The sequence below is a fragment of the Lissotriton vulgaris genome, chromosome 4_1 (genome assembly GCF_964263255.1).
Source record: "Lissotriton vulgaris chromosome 4_1, aLisVul1.2, whole genome shotgun sequence".
NCBI lineage: Eukaryota > Metazoa > Chordata > Amphibia > Caudata > Salamandridae > Lissotriton > Lissotriton vulgaris.
Window position 1 is genome coordinate 1,395,829,114 of NC_141691.1, and position 25,611 is coordinate 1,395,854,724.

At 45.4% G+C, this 25,611-nt stretch overlaps 1 protein-coding gene across 2 annotated transcripts in view; it reads right to left on the reverse strand.

The window, feature by feature from the left end:
• SLC35D4 (solute carrier family 35 member D4) overlaps nt 1-25,611 on the reverse strand; it is a 663,061-nt gene that overhangs the window by 360,378 nt on the left and 277,072 nt on the right. For both annotated transcript variants that reach the window (XM_086965641.1, XM_086965642.1), the window contains exons 6-7: nt 25,429-25,454; nt 14,627-14,678 (exon numbers count right to left, since the gene is read on the reverse strand). In XM_086965641.1, the coding sequence (XP_086821767.1) occupies nt 14,627-14,678; nt 25,429-25,454 (78 nt within the window). The remainder of the gene's footprint in view (nt 1-14,626; nt 14,679-25,428; nt 25,455-25,611) is intronic.

A 25,611-nucleotide genomic window follows, 5' to 3' on the forward strand; every position in this document is an offset into this window, starting at 1 on the left:
TGTCCATTTGTACGGTCTTATTCTGCAAAATACTCAATAAAACACATTTTTAAGAATTTTTTTTTTAAATGATGGTTTGTCCACATAGTGCAGAAGAAGCACATTGCAGAAAGAGGTTATAGCAAGTCCAGCTACAGCACGGTGTTGGTGACGCAGCGCTTTAAGTGCATCATCGGCTGTTGTCAGGAGGTAGGATGTCATGGAAACAATGCATTTGTCCTCTAAATTCTGACACTTCCTTATTCTTTCTATATTGTGTTGAGTTTCCTGTGTGATAAGCAATTAAAAAATAACCTATGCCGTTTATAAGGATTGAACATATTGAAGCCAATGTACAGTTTCGAAATACCATAGGATATGTGTTTTGATTTTTCTCCAATATTTTCAATTATTTTCTTTAAAAATAATGCTCTCCAAACAGGCATTGGCAAAGTCAATAGCTTAGAACTTGTAAAGGTAAGACCTATTGGCTTTGCCAATTCTTGTCATCAAATGTTAATCTGGTTTTAGAATGCTCAGTTTTAGCTGCTGGTGCAATCTGGGCCATGGGATCGCTTCCCCTTCTCGATTTCACGGAGTGTACAGGTCAAAGTACTTCTGTAGTCCTTGTCCCAAAACTAGTCACAAGGGAGGGAATGGAATCCTACAGCTTTCTGGAACATGAGATTTCGGAAAGCACACATCTTCTGGATACTACAATAGGCCATGCCCAAGCCTTATCTGGTGGCAGAGACCAGAGCTTTTGGTATTTGGTGCACTCTAGGACACAGTGACCCTTTCGCTCCTTAATTTCAGAGACAACAGTAGGAGGACGGTGGCAGAGTTCCCCGAACCGCTGTTCACCTGCAAGCTATCTAGGAATACTGACAGTCAGGCACTGATGCGTGGGACCACTAGGAGTCTGAAAACGCGTTTTTTACCATTTCGCCGTATATGTTGACATTGTCATTTTAATATTATTTTAGCTGCCTAAATTGTCATCCTCACTGGTAGAAGTCTCCCTATACTGCCTAGGCTCGATACTGCAGCCTGCCCGCCCCGGTCCGACTCGGCAATTAGAGCCGTAGAGTGGAGGGGCAGACAGCTAAGAGCCAGGCACTTCCGCTGAGAGCAGAGGTTAGCGCTCTAGTGGTTAATGTCATAGGGCTATTTAGACACGCCCGCGCTACTAGCGCGCAGCGGTTGCGCGCAGGGAGTGCGCCTTCCACAGCGCCTAAGAGAAGCCGAAGAGAAGCCCGTCTGCGCCCGTCCGCGACTGGACGGGACCAGGGGCCATGGACTCTATATCTAAGACCCCTGATTCTGCAAGTATTATTAAACTCTCCTATTCTGCTCAGGTATTACGAAGCTTGAAACCAGCTGTATCCGTAGTTTGTAATCGTAATAATTGGCTGTGTCTCGAAGGTCCGGTCTCTTGTATCAACTGTTGCTTTCAGGCATCCCTTACTCACCCGATTGTCAGCAAATGTACCATTCCTTCTACCTCTGCTTCTGCAGAGCTACATTGCTTGACATCCTCCGTGAACCCCCCTATCAGTAGTAATATTGAAGAAAACTCTTTTCACACGGGGTTAAATGGGCTAAAAAGTTTTTTATTAAATATACGCTCCCTGCCCAAACATTCCCAGGAATTATGGGATCTTATTCATACAGCTACAGCAGATATATGTTTTCTTACGGAGACCTGGTTAAAACCCCACACAGTGCCGGCCATTATGTTGGGGATTCCGGCTGGATACAAGATTCTCAATTTAGATCGCCCTACTAAAATAGGTGGAGGTATTGCAGTGATACATAAAGAAGGCTTGAAAGTTTCTCTGCTTGACCAAAGATGCTGTGCTCAAATGGAGGTCATGATTTTTAAGATCTGCTCCTCGTCTAAAACACATTGGAAGGGAGCATTGGTCTATCGACCACCTGGACCCTGTTCAGGCTTCTCGCTCACACTTATGGAGCTTTTAGCCCCTTATTTTAAAGCCAAGGAGGATTTTATTCTCCTTGGAGATTTTAACATTCACACCGACCTACCTAATCACCCTGACACAATCTCTCTGCTCTCTGATCTCTCATTACTGGGACTGAAAATCCAGAATAGTGGCCCAACGCATTTGGGTGGACATACTCTGGACCTCATTCTAACTAACTGTCCTAAAATAAAATGCCACTTGCCAACCCCTGTTACCTGGTCTGATCACTATATGGTAGGATTCACCTTACTAGGTCTTCACTTACCACATCAAAAGCCACTCCCTGCAATATGGTGTAGGAAATGGCATAATATAACCTTTGAAGGACTTCAGAAGGCCTGGAAAGAACCATCTATTTCTGAGAACGACAATGTCGAAATAGGCCTTACAAAGTTTAATAAAGCTCTCTTAGAGGCAGTAGATTTGCTTGCTCCTCTGAAACTGTACAAATAGTATCCCAAAGACAAGCAGGAGACATGGTATTCAGAAGAATTGAGGGTAGAGAAACAGAGATGTAGAAAGTTGGAGAAAGTTTGGAGAAAGACGCATACACCCAGTAGTAAAAAGTTGTATGTGGAGGCCCTAGCTAAATACCACAAAAATATAAAACTGGCTAGGAAAAATAGTCTTGCCTTACAACTTACAGAGGCAGGGAACTCATCCAGAGAACTTTATAAAATTCTCCAATCATTTGTAAAACCTGTGGCCTGCGAAAGCCCTGATGAGTTTACACAAACTTTATGCGATGACATCTCCGCATTCTTCGAAAACAAAATTGAATCTATCTACCAGAAAATAATACAATCCTCAAATTGTATAAACAATGTTGACCCCTCCTCTCCTAGGAAACCAGAGCGTGAAAGCAGTGGATTCACAACCATTCCGGAGGTCAGCTTGTCTGAGATCACTGCTTTGTATAGTAATATCAAATCAGGATCTCCAAACGATCTCCTGCCCGCGAAGATATAGTCTCTCTAGGGAGCCTGCTTTCTCAAAGCTTCTGTACATGAATTAATCTCTCTCTTAAGAAAGGACAAGTGCCCAGTGTCTGGTAAAAGGCGATTGTGAACCCTATTCGTAAAAACGCTGCGCTGCCATGGTCAGACCTGAACAACCTCCGCCCGATCTCCCTCTTACCCCATCTGAGTAAGATGACTGAAAAACATGTCAATACACACCTGTCTAAATACATCGAGGCAGCAGACGGTCTGGACCGTTCTCAATCTGGGTTCAGACCAAATCACAGCACCGAATCAGCTCTCCTCTCCGTGACCGATACCATCCGGATGGCACAGGATAGAGGAGGATCCATGATTCTGGTGCTGTTGGATTTGTCTGCTGCCTTCGACACGGTGTCACATGCTGTTCTTATCGGTCGTCTGAAGAGGGTAGGGATAGGCGGAACTGCGCTAGCATGGCTAGAAAGTTTCATCACTGGCCGCTCACAAAGTGTTCATTTGGGCTCCCATTTTTCCATCTCTAGGGAGCTCACCAAGGGGTTCCACAGGGCTCATGCCTAAGCACCACATTGTTCAATGTGTATGTGGCCCCTTTGGCTGAAATTGTGAGAGAATATGGGTTCACACCAATATCATACGCAGATGACACTCAGCTGCTGTTTCCCTTTCAGACAATGACGCCAGCAGTTAAAAACTCCTTTGCTGCTGGGATGAGAGCTGTATCCCACTGGATGACCTCTAATTGCCTGCAATGTAACGTAGGCAAGACGGAGGTCATGCACTTTGGAGAGGCCCCGCTCCTATGGTCACCCGAGTGGTGGCCTCCCGAACTAGGCTCTGTCCCTATTCCCAAAGAGGTAGTAAAAAACTTGGGGGTTCGACTTGATCAATCCTTGACCCTTACAGATCAGGTCAATCAGGTGACTGGATCTTGCTTTAGGGTCATTGGACTTCTGAGAAGGGTTTTCCCTTATCTAGCGGACTGCCATAGGAAAACTTTAGTCCAGGCATTGGTAATCAGTAGACTGGACAACTGTAATGGGCTGCTCATCTCTGCCAATGAGGAACAAGTTGGTAGACTACAGGTAGCCCAAAATACAGCGGCCAGACTGATCTTGAATGTTCCATCCAGATCCCCCTCACACCCTCTATTGAACAAATTAACTGGCTGCCTATGGGTGAAGTTCAAGATATGCTGTACAATTCATAAATGCCTGTCTGGTGCTGGTCCTAAGTACCTATCAGAAATTTTCAGACCTTATGAGCCTGGTCGTTCTCTGCGCTCTCAGACCCAATCTCTGCTCCAAGTACCACGGATTAAAAAGGAAAGACAGGGAGGCCGGGCCCTCTCCTACCGAGGCCCCACCCTCTGGAACTCCCTGCCTCTTACCCTTAGGCAAAATCCTAATTTGGCCACCTTTAGGAAATGCTTAAAGACTCACTTGTTCCTGACCATGTAGATATCTTTTCACTGCCTGATGGTTTTTCTTTCTGGATATAGCTTTGGTAAGAACACAAGCGCGGAGATACCCCTTCGGGGGTCGAATTCCTGCGCTATATAAGCAAATAAATAAATAAATAAATAGCGCTGGGGGATGCTTCTACAGTCCCTGTCATGCCCCAGTGGATCAAAGAGGCAAGGGCTGAATTGCTGGGCCATGTCAGACTCCATGACACTAGAACCCTCGTATCTTGGGTTTGGCAGAGAATACAACTTTTGTTTTTAGAACTTTTATTTTTTGACAATAAAAAATCAAATAGAGAGCGCTTACAAATACATTATTTTGCCATGGGTTTACATGAGCATCTCACTGTGCAGTCAGTGTTATATTCAAAATCCATACATTGCACTAGATGCCAGTGGACCTTTAAGTTACCGTTTTTCCTAGATACGAATCACCACCCTAATGTCCCATCAACATGAACATGAAAATACTTTTTTTCAAAAACCCTGATGCAGCACTATGCGCTGCACTCACGTCGCCGCCCTTCAGAATATCTCCCACTTTGGGTACAAGGGATCCTGTACATGCACCTCCCTCTGGTAGGACACCCCACTGAAGGCATCTTCTCACGCCACTCACTCAGTCATCATCTGCATCACTGTGGACCACAGGAGTATGTCCTCCATCGCCCTCTGATCCATCCTGAGGTCCTCTGCCAAATACAACTCCACCAGACCCTGTTCCCAGGACTCGATGGTTAGCGTTGTAAACCTGATCCAGTTTGTTGCGACCCAATGTTTTGCTAGAACTAGACCAAGCATAGCAAAGCTGTGCTGCATTTGCAGGCTTCCGGGTTGTCATATGGTACCTAGTATACAGTGGTTAGAGGTTGCACTTATATGAATGTTGGTGCAGTACCCAGTGCCAATAAATAGTAACCTCAACGCAGGCTCATACCATATGTATGAATGTGGCCTCCGCAGTGCCCTAGCGAGGGCAAGACGGAGTCCTAAGGGGATGCATCTTATGCAGCTTGAGGAGAAGTATAAAAAAGCAGTGTAAGAAATGAAAAGTCATAATTTTAACGCGTGCACTGCTAGACACGTCCTTGACAAGTCCGCACGTCCTTTCCCGCTCAGCAGAGAAGCATTGTTTTTTCTCCTTAAAACGGAATTATAAAAATGTATGATACATGACGACTTCACGGTGGGCATAATGCCGACTTGAATCTAGCTGGTAGATACTAGCTGCTGCCATGTTGTACAGTACGTCACAGCACACTGCAGTCTGGGATGACATCAGTTGCTCAAAGTTTAATGAATCTCAGCTTTGCATTGAGGTCCTACTGCATTTCTAAAGTATGTTTTGGCGAACCGAATACATATTCCCTGCGACTGCATAATGACTGTACCAACGATCAAGATCATCACTGTTGCATATTTGCTAAACTGATTTCATGTCTTGGTGTCCCAAAGGCTCTTTTAAAAACCCAATTTGGTTACATTATTTGTTTTAAAATATTCAACCATTAGCATTGGACGATAAATGTATTGCCTTAGTTTTTTAATTAACCTTTTAATCCATTCTTGTATTGTAAACATTGAGCATCCCAATACTTACAAATAGCATGTTCTGTTGACTGGAGTGGTAAAATGCTTGTGTGATTTTTCTAGCTCACCGTGGATAGCATTGTGCTAATCCTATACATAACAGCTCTGCTATAAAAATCAGACCTTTGAGATAGGCAGGTTCAGAGTGTTGTTGGTGCTGTGGAAGCGCTCCAACAGGAGCAGCCCTCCACCTAAACCTGGGACTTACCCAGAGTTCCTGTCCTTGTTTTGCATTATTTATGCAGGGCTCTGACCTTGTGGGTGTTTGGTTTTGACGTAGACTGGGTGCCCCGTTGAGTCAAGACAAGGCTATGCTTTTCTGACAAGCTCTATTGAGAGCTAAACACATATGTCAGGAGCTGCTCTTGTTCATTCCAGGTTGGCTCGGGTAGCATTTTACTAATCTAAAACTGTAATACTGTGCCTTGAGTGAAGTTGCAATTTGTAATTTATTGATTTGTGAAGCGCCAATAGATACTCTTAGAGGCTTTCCAGTGCTAGAAACCTTACAATGACAGCTATATTTGCTCAGGGTGCAGTTCAGTTTGAAATAGCCATGTTTTCAGCGATTTCCAGAACAGAGATGTGTTTGATGAGTCTAATATGAAGGGGTAAAGGTTCAGAGCATCGGTCAAGATATGCAAAGGAAAGTCCACTTTTTTTTTTTTTATAAAAAACTTTATTGTGCAATGCAATATAATTACAAGTATGGACCTACAACCACAGGGGCTGGCCGCTAAAGCATAAAAACAGTCATTGAACCTCACAAAGCAGCGACCGATCCCCTAAAGGTCCGGCAAAATACAGGATACAATTCTCAGCAACACAGGATGGAATCAGGATACAGTTATTTTTGTTTTTTTGAAAAAACAAAAGAAAAAACAAACAAACCAAACTCAAGGCGGAGAGCATTATGGATCAAGTCGTGCTCCGACGGGGGGACCCTCAATACAGGCTAGATAAACAGAGAGAGAATGGAGGAGGCCGGGGGGGGGGGGGGGGGGGGGGGGAGTCAGAGGGGAGGTCAGAAAATGGGGAAAAAGAGTAGATTCTTCCAGGAATGTCAGGATCAGGGGGATAGAGGAATGTCCGTATTGTCCTCAAACGGGGGGGGGTACAAATGTTCCCTCGGTAAGCGTTCCATTGGCCCCAGATCTTATTCCACGCCCTGGGCTTACCCCTAGCCAAATACACAGTCTTCTCTCAGAACATACACCAATCCATATTCTCCTTCCATACTGACACGGTGGGGGGCCGCTGAGAACACCACAGCTGCGCGATATCCCTCTTTGCTATCATGTTCCCAAGGGTCGCCCACCGGGCCTGAGCGACGTTGTAATCATTCGGCTCCCACACATTCAACAAACATCTCCGAGCCTCAGACAGCAGAGCGACCCCGGTGACACACTCCATTACAGCATGCACACGACTCCAATACGCAGCCACCTCCCTGCATTCCCAAATGGTATGGAGAAAAGTGGCACTCATACCACACCCGCGCTTGCACAACCCATCCGGGGAGAAGCCCATGGCAACCAGACGAGGACCAGTAACATACACCCAATGGAGAATTTTGAGTTGGACGAGACGGAGACGGGCGAGAATGGCGACCTCCTTCGGGGAAGACAGTGCTGACTGCCAGTCTTCGTCATCCAACTCCAACCCGTCTCCGGTCCAGGCCTCCCTGAGACGCACGAGGAGATCTGCCCGATTGTTGATTAACTTCTTATAAATCAATGAAATCGTACTATCGGGCAGATGACCATCAAATATACGGTCCTCGAGTGGGGAGGACTCGGGGACATTAGTGTCGGCAGCGAAGGCCGACGTTAAGGCATGACGGACCTGGGCATACCTAAAAAACTCTCTATCACTCAACTCATACTCATTCTGAAGTACCTCGAAGGTCTTAACAGCGCCTTTCACCCAAAGGTCACCCACTCTGCTTATACCAATCATATCCCATTTCTCAAAACCTTTCGTTGTCCAGAGGCATCCCAGTCTTTCGGACGCGTACAGAGGGGTCGCTCGTGTCAGTCGATCGTTCCATCCCATGGCCGCATTTGCATCCTTCCACACACACATGGCAATCTTGGTGGGTCCCGTTAGATTCCTCCCCACTGTCCGAGAATAGAGCGTTCTATTGTAGTTACCACCAGGCAACTGATGTCTGTCCATCTCAAAGGCCGGATTTGGGCTGGGTGCATACATTGCGTGGTTGATTGCGGACAACTGGGAGGCCCAATAGTACCTCCTGATATCCGGGAGCGCCATGCCCCCGTCATACCAGTGGAGAGTTAGTTTTGCAAGAGCAATACGTGGGCGGCCATCCCAAACCAGCCGCCTCTGCAAACTTTCCACCTCCCGAAAGTAGCCCGCAAGGATGACGTCAAACGAATTCTGGAGTGCGTATAAAAACCGGGGCGAGACATCATTTTAAAAAGCGCGGCACGGCCGAGGGGCGACAATGGCAGTCTACTCCACCGATCCACGTCTAGTTTCAACCTACGGAGAGGCGGAAGGAGGTTGTGTTCATAGCGGGCCGCTGGATCTAGCGATATAAAAATCCCCAAATATTTGAAGCCGGATTGAGAGATCTGAATGGGAAATCTACTAGGTAATGGAGGAAGGCCGCCCGAAATAACGTATACACAGGATTTAGACCAATTTATGATCAACCCCGAATTTTTCCCAAACGAGGGAAGAACGTCAAACAGGACGTTAGGGATTTGCGAGGGAGGTAAGGTACAAAAGAATATCATCAGCATACAACGAGACTCGGTCCTCAAAATCGGGGGCCCACTGAATGCCCTTTATCGACGGCTCCCATCGGAGCCAGGCTGCAAGAGGCTCTAAAGCAAGAGCAAAGCGCAGAGGGGAGAGCGGGCACCCCTGTCTAGTACCCCTCCCAAGAGTAAACGACTTGGACACTCGACCGTTAACAACCACCTGAGCCAGCGGTTCACTATACAAAAGTTTCACCCACCCGATAAATTCCGAACCAAAACGAAATTTCGCAAGGGCGGCCCAGCGATAGGGCCATTCTATCGTATCGAAGGCCATCGTGGCGTCCAAGGAACCAAGATGGCCGGCTCCGGAAGAGTCCCCGCCCTAGCGAGAACACCATGTAGACGCCGCAAGTTGAGAGCGGTGTTCCGGTGTGGAATAAAACCGGATTGATCCGGATGGATCAAGTCGCAAATCACTGTAAGCAGACGATTAGCGAGGACCTTAGCAAGAACCTTAGGCTCAGCATTTAGCAGGGAGATGAGCCTGTACAATGCACAGCGATCCAGAGGCTTGCCCTCCTTAGGAATTACCACGATAGTTGCCAGACGCTGATCACAAGGGAGGGTGCCAAGGTTGCATGACTCAATGAACATATTGCGAAGATATGGTGCAACTTTATCCGGGCGCAGTTTGTACAGCTCAATGGGCACGCCGTTCGGGCCCATAGCCTTGCCCGAACGAAGAGAACGAATTGCGGTCGCAATCTCGTCTACCGACAACGGAGCCTCCATGCACTCTCGATCCTCCTCAGAAAGGCAGGGCAGTGCAATGTCCCGCAGCAATGAATGGGAGTCGTCCTCATCTCTATCGGACACCGGGGAGTAAACAGCACGAAAATAATCCGCAAAACATTCCACAATCTCACTCGGGTCAGTCACACTTTCACCATCTAAAGTCTGAATCACAGGGACCACACGGTTCGCTCTCTCCTTCTAGTCAAGCCACGCTATCAGTTTACCAGCCTTGTCTACCCTGCTGCTCCCTGTACATCGTCTTGGCAGCATCCGTGACAAGGGATTTGTAGTCTAGCTGCTTAAGACCAAGGGCGTGGAGTCTGTCATGGGTAACGCCTGATTCTAAGTCAGCCTCCAATTCCAATATTTCCGCCTCAAGACTCACCACCTCCTGATTCCTAGCTTTCTTAGTTTCAGCTATAAACGATAGGGCCTGTCCACGAATGACAGTCTTAAAAGCCTCCCACAGGAACACAGAGGACGAAACGGACCCCTCGTTATCCAGGAAGTAGTGGTCTAGGGACTTTATCAGACTATTACGGGTCTTAGGGTTACGCAGGTACCAAGGGTTGATAGGGGCGATCCGCCCCGCAGCGTTCACCCCAGTGTCCATGCAGAGCCACAATGGGGAATGATCCGAAATGCCCCGTCCCAGATGTTTGATCTCCCTAACAGAGGAAGACTGAGCAGAGGGCATAAGGATGTAGTTAAGTCTGGAGAGACTCCCGTGGGCCCCAGAGTAAAAGGTGTACTGACTCTGTGTCGGATGCATTAACCTCCAGCAGTCTACCAGACCAAAGGTGTCCAAGAACCCACTGAGCCATAACTGGGAATTAAGAAGATCCCTGGGGGGTGACGATCCATACAGCCAGAAAGCACAGAATTAAAATCCCCACCCAGAAGGAGAATGCAATCAGGGAGCTCCAGCATCACACAGCCAACATCTGAAAAGGTAGAGGTCTGGAGACCCGGGGGAACATAGACAGTGAGCAATGAAAGAGTCTTACCCTCCCACCTACCAGTGAGGGCGTCATATCGCCCTCTGTCGTCAAGGAATACGTTATCAATCTCAAGAGGGAGGGAAGACCGAATCAGAATACCCACCCCTCTAGAACCAGTGGTGAATCCGGAGTGTGCGACCAGGCGATAACCCCACCTATTCATAGCATGACACATGTTTCCCACCAAATGCGTCTCCTGCAAAAGTACCACATCAGGAGACAAGCGACGCAGGTATTGCAGTACCACACCCCGTTTTATGCGATCACCCAATCCATTAACATTCCAAGATATTAACCTCAACCCACTACCCCCCATCCCCACAAGAGATGCATGAGTCACCCCACAAAGAGCAGGACACTTGAAGTATAGAAGAAACCAATACATCGCCTTGAGAAAAAAAAAACACATTCACAAACACCCCCTCCCACCCCCCAACCAACACCAGTTACAACTCCCCCCTCCCTGCACCCCTGCAGTAGACTAAAAAGCCACCCCAACATGCAGTCTGCCTGTCGCCCTAACATTTCCCACTCTACAAAAAGACCCTGGAGGAAGAAAGAGGCCCGTCCCTCCCACCACCCAGAAGGGGACATAAGTGAAACATAGTGTACAAAATAAATAGAACCCAGATGAGCAAAGTCTAGTATTCGGAGATCAGGGGTCGAAATATCACTTCTGTACAGGCTCACCACCCTCGGCACCAGCAGGGTGCTCAGTCCGGTCGTTCGGGCCAGGCAGGGAATCCAGCCAGTCACTCACATTTTGCGGTCGGTCAAAAAAGAATGTCCGTTCCTCATACTCCACACGAAGCCTGGTAGGGAAAAGCATTGCGTACTTCAATCCTAAGTCCCGGAGACGTCGCTTAACTCCCTGGAAGCCCATTCTTTGTCTCTGGACGAGCTGGGTAAAGTCCGGGTAAAAGTTAACTGTAGAATTCTCAAATTTCAACGGGCCACTCACTCTCGACGCCTGCAGAATAGCATCACGATCTCTGAAATGAAAAAGTTTGGCGATGATAGGCCTCGGAGGAGCGCCCGGCTTGGGCTTTCCACCCGGAACGCGATGGGCACGCTCAACTGCGAAGAACTTGCTCAGTCCTGAAGGGGCAAGGTGGTTCAGGATAAGATCTTCAATCAGGAGGTCAATCGAGTGAGTCTCGGGATTCTCCGGAACACCTATGACGCGGATGTTATTGCGTCTTGCCCTATTCTCAAAATCCTCAAGCCGATGGGACATCAAGTCATTGGCCGATTTTAAATTTCCAAGTTCGGTCTGAAGTTCCGACACATCGGCCGTGAGGCTAGAAGTCTTCAAATCCAACGACTTCACCTTCTCGTTGGTCTTGGACAGGTCGGCTCTGATCAGGGTAACATCAATGGCCACCGTGTCAATTTTATGAGCGAGCGCCTCATACTGCTGGCCGATGGTCTCCCTCATGCTGGTAATGGCGCCCATGATATCCTGCAGGGACAGATCAGTAGGAGCGGTTGGGTCCTCCCTGGCGTCCTCTGGGGTACGGCTAGGGACTCCAGGGGATCCTTTGGATTGAGTGTACCGGTCCATAATGTTGGATTGGACCGGTTCCCCACAAAGGGGCGTCTTAGTCTTCCGTTTCTCGGCTTCACCCCTGGCTGCCCTAATGGAAGATGCGCCCCGGAGGGGCTCGCGAGACCTAGTGAAAATGGCCGTCTGCGGGCAAGGCACCAACAGTCCACAAAAACTGGCTCGTGCGGCCAAGACAAGACACGACTTGACCAGATCGGCATAGATGGTAAATTCTCACTCACACTGAATGCAGGCTGGACAGATCCCCGACCAAGCGGAACCTTCTTGCAATCAGACAATGCCAGGACCCAGAAACGAAACCGAAAGTGAAAGTTGGACTAGGGCTATTGAGGAGACCCCACTGCCGCTGTTATTCAACTTCGTCCCGGCTGCACAATTCGCCAAGTCCCCGGCTTGCCGCAAGGTGGGCCTCAGAAGTTCAAATCGATGTAACTTCAGTTCCCCGAGTCCGAATTAAAATCTGAAAAGAGTTAGGAGCTCAGCCAAGGTTCATCTTTAATAATCCATCCAGGAATTCAGGATGTTGTCAGGATAAATTGCGAAAAGTGGCGAGGGTCCGGGGAGCTCTGTGCTCACGCGGCCATCACGGATGCTCGCGTCGCTGGGGTCGGAAAGTCCACCTTTGATTGCTTTTTCAAAATCTCTGGATTTAATGGCAGATTCTAATTGCCACATTTTAATGCTCTGGTCGTGTTATCGGACTTGACAATGTGGCGTAGGAACTGTGTTGGTTAAAGATTGAAAAGTCAGGTCTACAAGGTGGGACAATCCGGAGTTATGTTTAGACACATGTAGAGGTAGTCGAGAGACAGCATTTTGAATTATTTGTAGTCTCTTCAAAATTACTTGAGTTACGCGCAGGTGAAGGACATTACCATGGTTAATATGAGATGTCACCGATACCTGAACAACGGTTCTTGGAGCACTTCTGGGCCAGGGTCCCTAGAATTTTTCCCTAACATTCTCAGGTGGCCAAAACAACAGCGGCCAACCTTATTCCCTGAGGTTGAAAAGAGAAGTTGGTGTCTAGTCAAATGCCAATGTTTTTAATGACAGGCTTTTGCTGAGGTAGAAGGCCCAGGTAGTCAGGCCAACAGTTAGTTGTCCAGCGTTGTATGTTGTTTCTGACTATTATGACCTCAGTTTTGCCTCTGTTGAGTTTGTGGAAGCTATCCCCCATCCACGTGGCCACTTCCGACAGGTGGTTTTTTAAAACTGGCCAGCATTGTTAGTGTGGTCATGAGAATGGGAGACGACCAATTGTGAATGGATGACATAAGATACCAGGTCTTTGCAACAGATCTGCAAGTGGTTGTACATAACGGAGAAGTGTGGCTCAGGGGTTAGAGGCGGCAGACCCGGAAGCGGAGATCGGTCCTAGACCAGGGTTCAATTCCCCGCCTCGGCGGGTCTTGGGCTCAAAAATTCCACGGACTCGATAATTCTCGTTCCGGTGCCTACTTGACTCACGGGTTCACACTCTGCGACTCTGGGCAATAGCTTGCTTAATCTCCACTACGGCCCCTTGCGGCGGGATGCCTGGCTTTCACCTTGTGGATTCCCTGCTGGGGTTATCTCACAGGAGAATACCAGGACGGGTTCCCAAGGCAAGCGCCTTGATGCCTTCGGGTGATATGTGCTCTATATAAATCGCAATACATTTACATTTACATTTACATTACAAAAAATAAAATGTAGGATTCAATGAAGACCGCTGTGGTACATTATTTCGAAGTAAAATGTTTTTGTAATTTTTCAGCTTGGTGCGGATAGCAATTATATATATATATATATATATATATATATATATATATATATATATATATATATATATATATATATATATATATATATTTCATTTAATTTCAGAAAATGTTGACGTGCAAAAAGAAAACACTAGAGGTTTGCTAAAGTGGGAGTGGAGCGGTAAGCAAAGAGCAGTTACCATAGCATGTTAGTGAACGAATATTGCACTTGTTACAACCTATGTACATTTTTTAAAACTGCGTCTAAAATAAACAGCCAAATAAACAGCCAAAGCAAAGCAATTGTGGCAAAGAGTTCTTCCATGACCTGAAAATTTCCAACATTAAAAGCATGGCTCCCTTCAAAGAGGGTAACTTCAAAAACAAAACGGGACAACTCATGTGTTAAAATGTAATTCAGTTCAAGGAGTACATCTAGGGCACTTTGTCACGTGGCATTGAATGGGCTGGTAATATCAACATATCTGAAAGAAAAGTACATTCCAGCCTCATTGACTGCCCATAACAAGAGATAAAATAAGGACAATTCTAAAAATAAAAACCTGAAAATATATCTTCACACCAGGGTCTTAATTGCAGAGCAAACCCGGCAAGTGGCAGATGGCGTTAACTGTGATGACAGTGGGAGTCGAGCTCATCTCACGTGCTATCAATTTGCAAGAAGGCGGCTGGAATAAAGTGTATTTGGTGTACTCGCACTTGTTAATTAGGTTCTGCAGTTACAAGGACTGCAGTCCATTTTGTAGTTACAAATAGAATTAGAATCAACATTTGGAAGCAAACGTACCTGGGCATCGTGTACTGGAAGGCATCCAGCTGCTATCAGCAAGAAGAGTGCACTGTCAAGGAAAACAGAGAGGCTTAGTCTGTGGGTCGATTTCAGCTCCCGCGAACGCAGCACAACAAACAGGCTGGCACGCAGCAGCCATTTTACAACAAGTCCCAGAGCATTATCCAACCAAGCATCGCAGCCAGCTTCAGGGCGTTTGACAGTTTTCACTTGCGCTTAAGGGACACTGATGGAGTAACAGATGTTTTGATGGTTTTATTAAGTATCGCTTTTGAGCTTAACTTCTCCATTACATTTATTTATTTATTTATTTAAATTCTTCTAGAGCGCAGGAATCAATCCCGTAAGGGTATCTCCGCGCTGTGCCAGCAGTAGGAAACTCAGTCGGTGAATAAGGAACATTAATTAGATGGACTGGAATGCCTCTTGATAAAGGATAGTTTTTAGTATTTTCCTAAAGGATAGGTGATTAATAGTTGTTCTGGCTTCGAGGGGCAGTCTGTTCCATAGGGCAGGTCCGACTGAGGAGAAGGCCCGGTCTCCTTGTCTGGACTTCTTTGTGGACGGGGGTTTTAGCAAGGCTTGACTGCTTGAACGAAGGGACCTACTGGGCTGATATGGCACCAAGGATTGAGACAGGTATTTAGGACCTGTACCATAGATGCATCTATGGACCGTGCAGCAGATCTTAAAATCGACGCGCTGTCTTATTGGGAGCCAATGCAGCTCCCTGAGCAGGGGTTTGGAAGGGGTCCTAGCTGGTGCCCCCATAACCAGTCTTGCTGCCGTGTTCTGGACCACCTGCAAACGACCTACTGCGTCAGCATTTGCTAACGTCAGCAGGCCGTTGCAGTAGTCCAGACGACTGGTCACTAATGCCTGCACAAGTGTCTTCCTGTAAGAAGCAGGAAGATACGGAAAGACACGTCTAAGCAGGCCAATAGTGTGGAAGCATAATCCTGCGATGTAATTGGTATGCTCCTTCAAGGTCAGCTTTTGGTCCAGTTTTACCCCAAGATTCTTCACATGATGTTTAGGTGACGGTACTGGGCCAAGATCTATTGGCCACCAGTCAGGGGACCAAAGAATGCTTGCTTTGCCAAAAAGCATGACCTCAGTTTTTGTAACATTACATTGGAGGCAGTTCTTCGCCATCCAATGTGACACCGCCCTCATACCCTCAGCGAAGTTCTCTTTGACTTTAGAGTCAAGGGAGCTGAAAGGGTAGAGGAGCTGAGTGTCATCAGCATAGGAGATCGGTGTGAACCCATACTTCCGCACAATCTCAGCAAGGGGGGCCACATATACATTAAACAATGTAGGGCTAAGACAGGAGCCTTGTGGCACCCCCTTCGTGAGCCCCCTGGAGATGGAACAGAAGGGGCCCAGGCTGACAGATTGTGCTCTCCCGGAAAGGAAACTCTCCAACCATGATAGTACTAGGCCTCCGATTCCTACTCCTTGCAACCGGCCGAGAAGGATGTTATGATCCACGGTATCGAAGGCTGCAGACAGGTCCAACAGCACTAGAATCATGGAGCCTCCTCTATCCTGTGACATTTTGATCTGATCCGTCACAGAAAGAAGGGCTGATTCAGTGCTGTGGTTGGGCCTGAACCCAGATTGTGATTGGTCCAGGCCCCCTGTCGCCTCGATGAAATCGGAAAGGATGGTATTTACGTGCTTCTCAGCCAGTTTGCTAATGTAAGGGAGGAGAGAAATCGGGCGAAGGTTGGAGAGTTCAGACCAGGGCAAGGTGGAATTTTTGCGTATAGGGTTCACTACCGCTTTCTTCCAGGCTGATGGGAGCATACCCTCAGCGTATGAAAGATTAAGCAGTTTCTGGATGGAGGGTCCTACTATGTCGATTAGCGGGGAGAAGAATTTAGCAGGTAGCAGGTCATTAGGGGAACCAGTCTTTATTTGATTAACCAGTAAGGTCAGATTCTCAGCAGTTATTCCTGGAATAGCCTGGAGAGTTCTTTCAGAGGTCAACCTAGAGGATATTTCAGGAGCTTCATTTCCCTGAGAGTCTGAGACAGCAGTGATTTTTTTATATATCCCTTCTATTTTGTCTTCAAAATATTGGGATATATCGTCACACAGAGCCTGAGTAAAGGTGTTAGGGCTCTCGCATACCTCAGGGTTAGTAAAGGTCTGAATAATTTTAAAGAGTTCTCTTGTTGAATTACCTGCCTCTCCAATTTGGGTTGTGAGGCTTAATTTCCTGGCCTTTACCTGAGAGTCATGGCATCTGCTATGTTATTCTTAGTACCAACGCATTTCTTTTCAGAAGTGCCTCCAGTGTGAACTGACAGATCATAGCGAAGGTTTATTTCTGTGTGGGATATACTGTTTTTCTCCAAGATGAGAAAAACATCAGTGATGTGGCTTATAAGAGTTACTAGGGCACCACAGCCACAAAAAACATGCTGTGTCAGAATTTCAAAATTCTCAACTGCAGGAAAGGATTTGGGAGAACATAGGCATCACTTTTTAACTGAGTCAGTTCCTTCTGGTTATCATTTGCTGGAAGACGTGGATGAATAGTTAGATCCCCAGGGTACAGCCTGCACTCAGCACTGCAGACAAGCTTGTCATTCCAGCACTGAACAGAATTTTCATGACATACCTTGTCTTATCAAGTCGGGTCAAAATGTCAGTGACTTTGCCGCATGCATAGGTTTCACACTTGGCAAGACCACTCCCTTGCGCCTCAAGAAATCAGAAAGATCAACCATTTTGTAGACACTCTCAATAAGATACTTGAAATATTACAGATAGAAATGGAAATTCTGTCAAAGGTTCTGTGCCAGACACTGACAGACTATTGGACAGCACTACTGGCAAAACCCTTTCCGAATTGCTATTTGATGTAAAAATACATACTCAAATCGCTTGAGTAGCATCTGTGAGCCTGCATGACCTGGATGACGTGCTGTAGAGTGATTAGCATAAAAATAGCATATGACAGAAGATTGAGGACAAGAGGAGGAAGGTGAAACCATCACAATTATGCCAAGAGAAATGATAATGGCCACATCAAAATACTCTTGCAAGAGTGATCCACGTTCCATTTCCATTTTATTTCATTTGTATCGCGCATAAATCACCCGTAGGTCTCAGAGCGCTGGCAGGCAGAAAGGATCCTTATGACCAACTGATCCAGGAGGTAGGAGGGCTCAACTGGCTCGAAGAGCCAGGTTTTTAGCTGTTTTCGAAATTTCATGTGATCGGGCTCTAATCTCAACTGAATGGGGAGGGAGTTCTATGCTTCTGGGGCAGTTTTACTGAAAGCTCTATCTCCGTTTCTGACTGTTCGAACTCTGGGTACGGAGAGAAGGGCTTTGCTGGAAGAGAGAAGCGTCCTGCTTGGGACGTGGGCCTTGAGCTTATGTTCGAGATAGACAGGTCCATGACCATTTACAGCCTTATGGACTAGGCAGCAGAGTTTGAGCTTTATGTGTGTTTGTATGGGGAGCCAGTGCAGAGTCCTGAGGCAGGCTGCTGAGGGGGTACGAGGGGGTAGATCTAGTACTAGCCTAGCAGCAGTGTTTTGGAGGACCTGCAGTCGATTCAGTAGTGTTAAGTTAATGGCTGAAAAATGGACATTTCCATAGTCCATCCTGTTAACAATAAGTCCCTGGACCAGGGGCATACGTGCTGAGAGTGGGATCCATTTAAAGATCTTTCTCAGACTTCGCATCTGACCATAGCTATTTCCCACTGTTTTCCTGATATGTTCAGACATGGTCAACTTATCGTCTAATGTTACTCCAAGATTCCTGACAAAGGGCTTGGGGGCTGGGCAGGGACCGAGGGAGACTGGCCACCAGTCTGATGACCAAATTTGGTCGGCTTTGCCGAAAAGCATGACCTCAGTCTTTCCAGCGTTCATCATGAGGTAATTTCTGGTCATCCATTCCTGTATACTGATCATACAGTTTTTGAACCTACTTTTTATATCATATGGGTTTTGGTTGATAGTGACGAGGATTTGGGTATCGTCAGCATAGGATACTGTTCCAAAACCATGTTCTCTGATGATCTTCCCCAAAGGGGAAACACAAATGTTAAAAAGGGTCGGGCTCAAAATGGATCCCTGTGGGACACCTTTGTCATTTTCGTAGAAAATGGAAGTGTGGGAGCCTAATTGGACCCTGGACCGTCTGTTGCCAAGGTAGCTTGTCAGCCATTGGAGTGCGGCGCCTTCGACACCAACCTCAGCAAGACGCTCTAACAGAACGCGATGCGAGATGGTGTCGAAGGCCGCAGACAGGTCTAGCAAGATCAGTATGGCTGACTTTTTGGAGTCCAAAGACAGTCTTATATTGTCCACGACCTCAAGCAGGGCCGTTTCAGTGCTGTGGAACGCCCTGAAGCCGGATTGGGATGGGTCGAGGAGTTTGTTGGACTCCAGGTGGGCGATGAGCTGTTTATTAATTAGAGCCTCCATAACTTTCCCAAAGAGTGGTAAAAGGGAAATGGGTCGGTAGTTTACAAGTTGATCCGATCGGCCGTGGGTTTCTTTAAAATAGGCTTGATTACTGCTTCCTTCAACTATCAGCTGTGCGATCACAGAGATGAAGAGTTCAGTGCTCACCTTGTGAAGGAACTCCTCATATTCCTGCTTATTCAGAAGGGCTAAAGAAGAAAACACCGACCATGAATAATTGCTTTAAGACAACCACTACTGTGAAAACTTTGTTTCTAACCCTTAACCAAGAAACTTCCCAGTACCACACCCTTCCTCTTTTTCGAAGTTCAGCAACCTTGCCAGTATCCCACTGGCCCCACTGTCACACAACTGTCTACCGGTCCTCTCTGCTACATTCATCTCCCGGAAAGACTTATCGCTGTCATATATTGATTGTAGTAGGTCACTAGCTAAGTAAGGGGGAGATGTAATGTTGTCACGGACAGTTAATTTCCAAAGCTTTTGAGCCGACATGTCTTCCGAAGCTTGCACTGTACACAGCACTGGATGGACGTAAGATGGCTGACGAAGAGACTAAGATAAGCTGCTGAGGAAAGCAAACACTGTTGCCTGCTGCTATTCACCCTGAGATACAAAATATGTACAGTTGTCAGTATTTCACCAAGACAATGCACAATGAAGGCTTGGCACTTTGAATGTGTCAGTTTAATACATCTCAAAGTGTTGCTTGCTGCTTATTAATTCTGTACAACCCAACACAAGGCTATCACTTCCATATGTTAACAGAGCCATCAGAGCTTAACTGCTTGGTTCCAATTCATCCTAGCCTCTTGAAGGAAAGAAGGACTCTTCTACGGAGGGGCTGGAACAATAAGGAGGTCAGGTTGTGCAGAGCTGCAGTACTGGCCTGTTTTGATCTCCGGAATACCAATCTAAACTGCGCACTGGTGAGGTTCATGGACTGCGCAGTAAAAAAACCCAGAGGAGGAGATCTGTCGATCGACACCTCGGCCAGAGATGCAGACTCCTGGATCTCCGCAATAGCTGTTCACTTTCTTTGCGGGGCAGTGATACACACGAAAAGGTGTTGGAATCACCAAAATAAAACTTTTATTAGAAAAGGATTAGGTCATAGGCTGGTCAATTCTGGGACTTAAAAGCTACCTCAACCAGGTTCACAAATGCTCCCAATGGATCATCATCACAGGTTTTGTGGGCAGAGCACCTACAAGAGCGCTCTGACAAGTAGGAAGCGGGGTGCTTTTAACAGCAACCGGGGTTCTTTTTTATTGAATTCAATAAGTGTCATATTTTTATCTTTTGTACTTTGCTAAGGTTTTTTTAAAATCATGCAATAAAGTTATTATTATAAAAAAAAATCATCACTGCAGATTAAACGATGAGTAAAAGCCCTCAGTTAAAAAAATACATATTTTTTCCCAGCTGCTTTTCCCGTGTGACCACCTTAACACATAGTCATGTGTGAACCCCATTACCACCTTGACATGTGATTACTATACTGATTTGCTGATTTAAAGAAAAGATTTCAGAAATCTCTGAAGAAACCTTGTCCGATGTTCTCGTTTTTATTTCCGATACATGCAATACTGTCCTGTTGTATATATTCAACCACCAAAGAGATATCTAACTAAGTTCAGCTTCCCCAAATATTTTTTAAAAAAATTACAATTATCCATCATTGAATCTGAATTTGATCTGCAATCCAAAAGTTTCTAAAATGTCCGTAATTAGAGGCAATTTGACCTGTCTCTAGCTGCTAACTTCATTCAGTATGGAGATTAATAAATGTACATTTCTATTTACAAGACATACAGGATTAGCCCAGCAGACTTACGTAATATCACATTTGACACTCACAAACAAATTATCAAATAAATCAAATACAATGTTATCAATTAAAGTATACTTTCACTGGCAAAAACATTCAGCATATCTTATCTGGGAATCATTTTTTACAACACACATGTTACAACACATTTTTTACACTGCAAAATCCATTATAACGCTTGTTATTGCATTGCATAATCCGTTACAACGCATCCCCCAAAGTAACGCCCCAGCGGAGTAAGAATAGTAATTGCTTTGTAATGGATTAAGCGTTGTAACAACATTCGCTGTAACAACATGCGTTGCAATAGATTTTACGATGTAAAACATGTGTTGTAATGACACGCGTTGTAACGCATGTGTTGTAAAGTGTCATGTTCATCCTATCTTCACGCCTTTACTGTATCTTTGAAGCAATAATAACAATATTGGTACACTACCAAGATACTCTACCTCAAAGTTCGTGAAGACGTTTTCTTAATGTCTAAACTGTAACACACATATATCTTGCTGTGATTTTGTTATGTGCGGCAATCACATACAATATTGTATCATTTATTTGTTACTTCTACTACAAAGAGTGCTTCAACATAAACTGTTTATTGGGTTAGCATACAGCGCACCATAACAGGTTGCATGGACATGACTTTTTGAAGAGCACAGATATCTTCAAAGCTTATAGATGAGCGAGAGGGAAGGCTCAGAGCACAGCAAGATTCTAAGGTTTTGGATGTGACTGGCCAGGGCTCGAGTCGGGGTACCATGCGAGTGGACGGCGTGCCCCCACTTATTTTACCGGGAGCTCGATAACTTGAGCAAATAGTGACACACATACACTCTTTGACCTCTCTGGGGTAAGATCGTAGCTCATTCAGAACGCTGCTCACGCACTGGCTTCTCTAATGCAATCGCATCTAAGGGGTGAGCAAGGGGAGGCAAAGAGTCTGATGGTGCAAGCCACCTTTCGTGACGTCACTTCCTGTCGTGTCCCCCCACTTCTTTTTTTAAAACTTGTGCCCTGTGACTGGGAATAAAATTTCCAGCAGCATACTCAAACCAAGCAAATTAAGTCAATCAGATAAAAGATTTTGCTGATCTGGGTGGGTTGAAGAGGAGGAGTAATGACATGTCTTGATCAAGAACAGTAGCCTGGTCTGACAGAATGTTCTGTTAACCAAGTAAAGACATAGGACTGGAGTTCCTTTTGGGGCTCTTGTCAACTAAGGAATTTAAAGGCTGGTGAAATGTGATAACTTGAGCCAGTTAGCACAGTGGAGCATAGTAGATGGGCCAACAATATCTTGTGGAGGCTGAGCTAAGCACTACTATTGTAAAACAATCTAGAAAACATTAAGAAATCCCTGCCTGCTATACCATTGGTTACAGTAGACTCACACTGAGAAGTGTTCAGCAGAATCACACTGAGAAGTGTTGATGTTTGTAGAAGGACTTATTGACTCATAAAGTCCTCTTGAAAGCTTTTTCCTGAACATAAGGGGAACCTGACCCTTTCCTTCACTACTCTGGCAAACAATGCATTTCTCTGTAGTTATTTCCTAAACTGTTGAGCTCTCGTTTCAGGTATGACCGCTGAGAAATTGTAGACTCAAGAGGACATGTAACTCTCTCTTTGACAGTCACATTTGAGGCCCCATTATAGAGTTATACTTTTAGAGTTATATTGTGGTCACAATGTTATCAAATGATGCATTCTTTACAGGAACTACAAATACCACAGAATACCCCTGACTCCATGCAGTATTCCATTTAGTCAAAATATATTCAACTGTATAAATTTCCCAATTATTCTGACGCAAGTCCTGGGCATAGGAACCAGATGTTCTTACTGCTCAGGATGGACAGTGCTGTGCTTGAGTTGTTTCCATTTTTAAGCTGGGAGTAAGCTTACACCTAAGGACTTGAGGAAAATTAGCTGCTTTGTTGCTGTGTGCGAGAAAAACAACAGCCTGTGGAAAGCGGATTCATCGCTACACATTTTCAGGCGCAGCTGTAGTGAGGAGACCTGTGGGGAGCCAGAGTTGGACCATGTCAACTTCGGAGTTGAGGTCTCTTTCGATAGGCATCACATAACACACTGAGATAAAGGTGAATTAGGTTAGCCTTCAGTTAATTTTAATAACAGAATGGATCCCACTCTTGGAAAACTCTTCTTTCTCTGATGGGCGCATAAATATACGAGTTCATGATAAGTGTTCCCTTGTGAGGGCATTCTGACTGGTGATATGCCTATTCTAAGCAAAGAGTGATTCCAGTGATGAAACAATCCATCAATGGTGATTGAGGGTTCCATGTCCTAAGAGAGGATTTTACCTCTGGAAAGCTGAGTGACCTTCAGGCAAGTCTTTAGGTTCACAATATTCCTCTGTGTATTCCGATATCTTCTGGAGGACTTGCAGGAAACCATTAATCCTCCTTCTCCCCGTTGTTGTGGATAGATGGTCACAAAATGTCACTTCTTGGCTGAGGGTGCCGTCAGGTGCACCACTTCAACACAGAACATCATTTGTGCTCTTGGAGGCTGCCAAGAAACATAGCTTTCTGATGTTTACAAAATGGCAGAAAAATCCAACTTACATGGAGGTAACAACCAAAGCTTGGCATGGGCTGGTGCCAAAAATGCCAACAGGAAAGATGAGCAGTCACCAGCTGAACTGCCATCGCATCCAAAGACCACCTGCTGAACGCTAGGACTGTCGAAGGGCCAACTGTATTTAACCGACCAATGAAAGAAGAGCAGCAATGCAAATAAAAGTTCATACAGACAGAGTCATGCTCAGGTGAAAAAGAACATATTCCACAACTGGCATTGGTAAATGCTATACCTGATGTCACACCAAAGCTGCACATTGGGCATCATTTAGGCTGCTTTGGTACAGTGAAAAATGGGGGGTTCTGTATTGCAGCGGAGTTTGGAACTACCACATATTTACATCTCATTTCTTCACGGTAATTTGGTGTATGGATCCTGCCAGAGAGAGGCTAGGGCAGTCATACATTTGAACATATACGCAAACTTGTTTGTTGTTCTCCCAAACTCTAAAGCTGGGGTAATACTAAGCGGAAATGTTATAGCAGTATTCCAAAAATAGCCACAAATTTGATGACGTCATCTTAACTTGTGTGACTATTTTGAGAGGACTCATGCAAGAGAGGTGGGTGGATTTTAAAGAAGAAATAGTGCGAGTATTTTTGGCGCCCTGGGCAATGCATCATTTTGCCTTTGAGGTGATCCATCTCTCCTACATCTGACCACATGAGCAAACGTGTTTGTTGTTCCCCCAAACTCTCAAGGTGGGGGTAAAATACTGAGCGGAAAAGTTATTGCAGTATTCCCAAAAATAGCCACAAGTTTGATAAAGACGTCATCTTAACTTGTGCGACTAGTTTGAGAGGACTCAGTCAGTCAGTCATAAACTTTATTCGGATTTACACATAAATCCACAAAAGCACAAGAAAAAAAGACATCTCGCTTAACAGCCTACAACATGCAATTACATAACACCATTAATAATACATGGGATTAAAAATGTACATTTCCGGATAAAAACACATAAAAAGCTCAAGTCCATTTTGTAAAAACAGAAATGTAAAATACAAGCAGAAATTCATTCAAATTAATAGGCCAATAATAGAAAATAATGAGACCTCGGCATTTTGACAAAGCCTTGAGAGGACTCATGCAAGAGAGGTAGGCAGATTTTAAAGAAGAAATAGTGCAAGGACTTTTGGCGCCCTGTGCAAAGTATAATTTTGCATTTGAGGTGATCCATCTCTCCTAATTAAAAAAACACCACACATTTTAGGGCTTTTCTTGCATTCTAGCACCATCAGTCAGAGGAGGTGATCTGAGGCTGAATGTGGTCTTATCACCTTATGGGAGCATAGACTTTTCTTTTACAACACAGTTCATGGACTTTTATGCAAAATTGGGCACAAAATCCAAAGTTACTGGCCAAGGATTGAAATGGCAGACCTTGTAACTGTAGTCTGATTCTACAATGCGTCTGATTCACAAGCAAGAGACTCCAAGCCAGGCCTCGAACTGCTTTAACTTTAATATTGCGCCATCTCCTGCTCCATTTCCTATGCAGAGTATCACATTCCTGGAACCACAATTGCAGATTAACATCATTTCTTGCACTGTATATACCACCAACAAACAGTAAAATGCCTTTCAGAGCAATCTGCTTTTTTGAAGCTATATGCTTTCCATCGCAAACGCCAAGAAGACATATTTAAGCCAGAAAGTTTCCCCAGGCACAGGGCCAGGGTCACACCACAAGTTTCATATTACACCATCTTGCAAGCTGCACATAAAGAAAATCAGGGCGAAGGCAAGGGTAGCCAGCACTAAGTAAGTCATACAGCAACCTCGCACCATTAGACTGCGTAAACCTTTCACCACAGAAAAGATAGCATTATTTTGTATGAAATGACCAATTTGAGCTATAAATTAAAAAATGAAGTGCTCTAACAATTGGCAGCCTCTTACCTCCATACTCTGGCGGGAGATACTTGCTATTGAGATAAAACAAAACACAAACGCATGTTAGGATTTAGAGTTCAAACACTGTAAGAAACAGCAATAAAAAAACAAGACTTTTGAAAAATGACTCAATAACATCTGCCTTCTATTTCGACTCCATCGCTTCATGCATTATTTAAAGGCTACAGA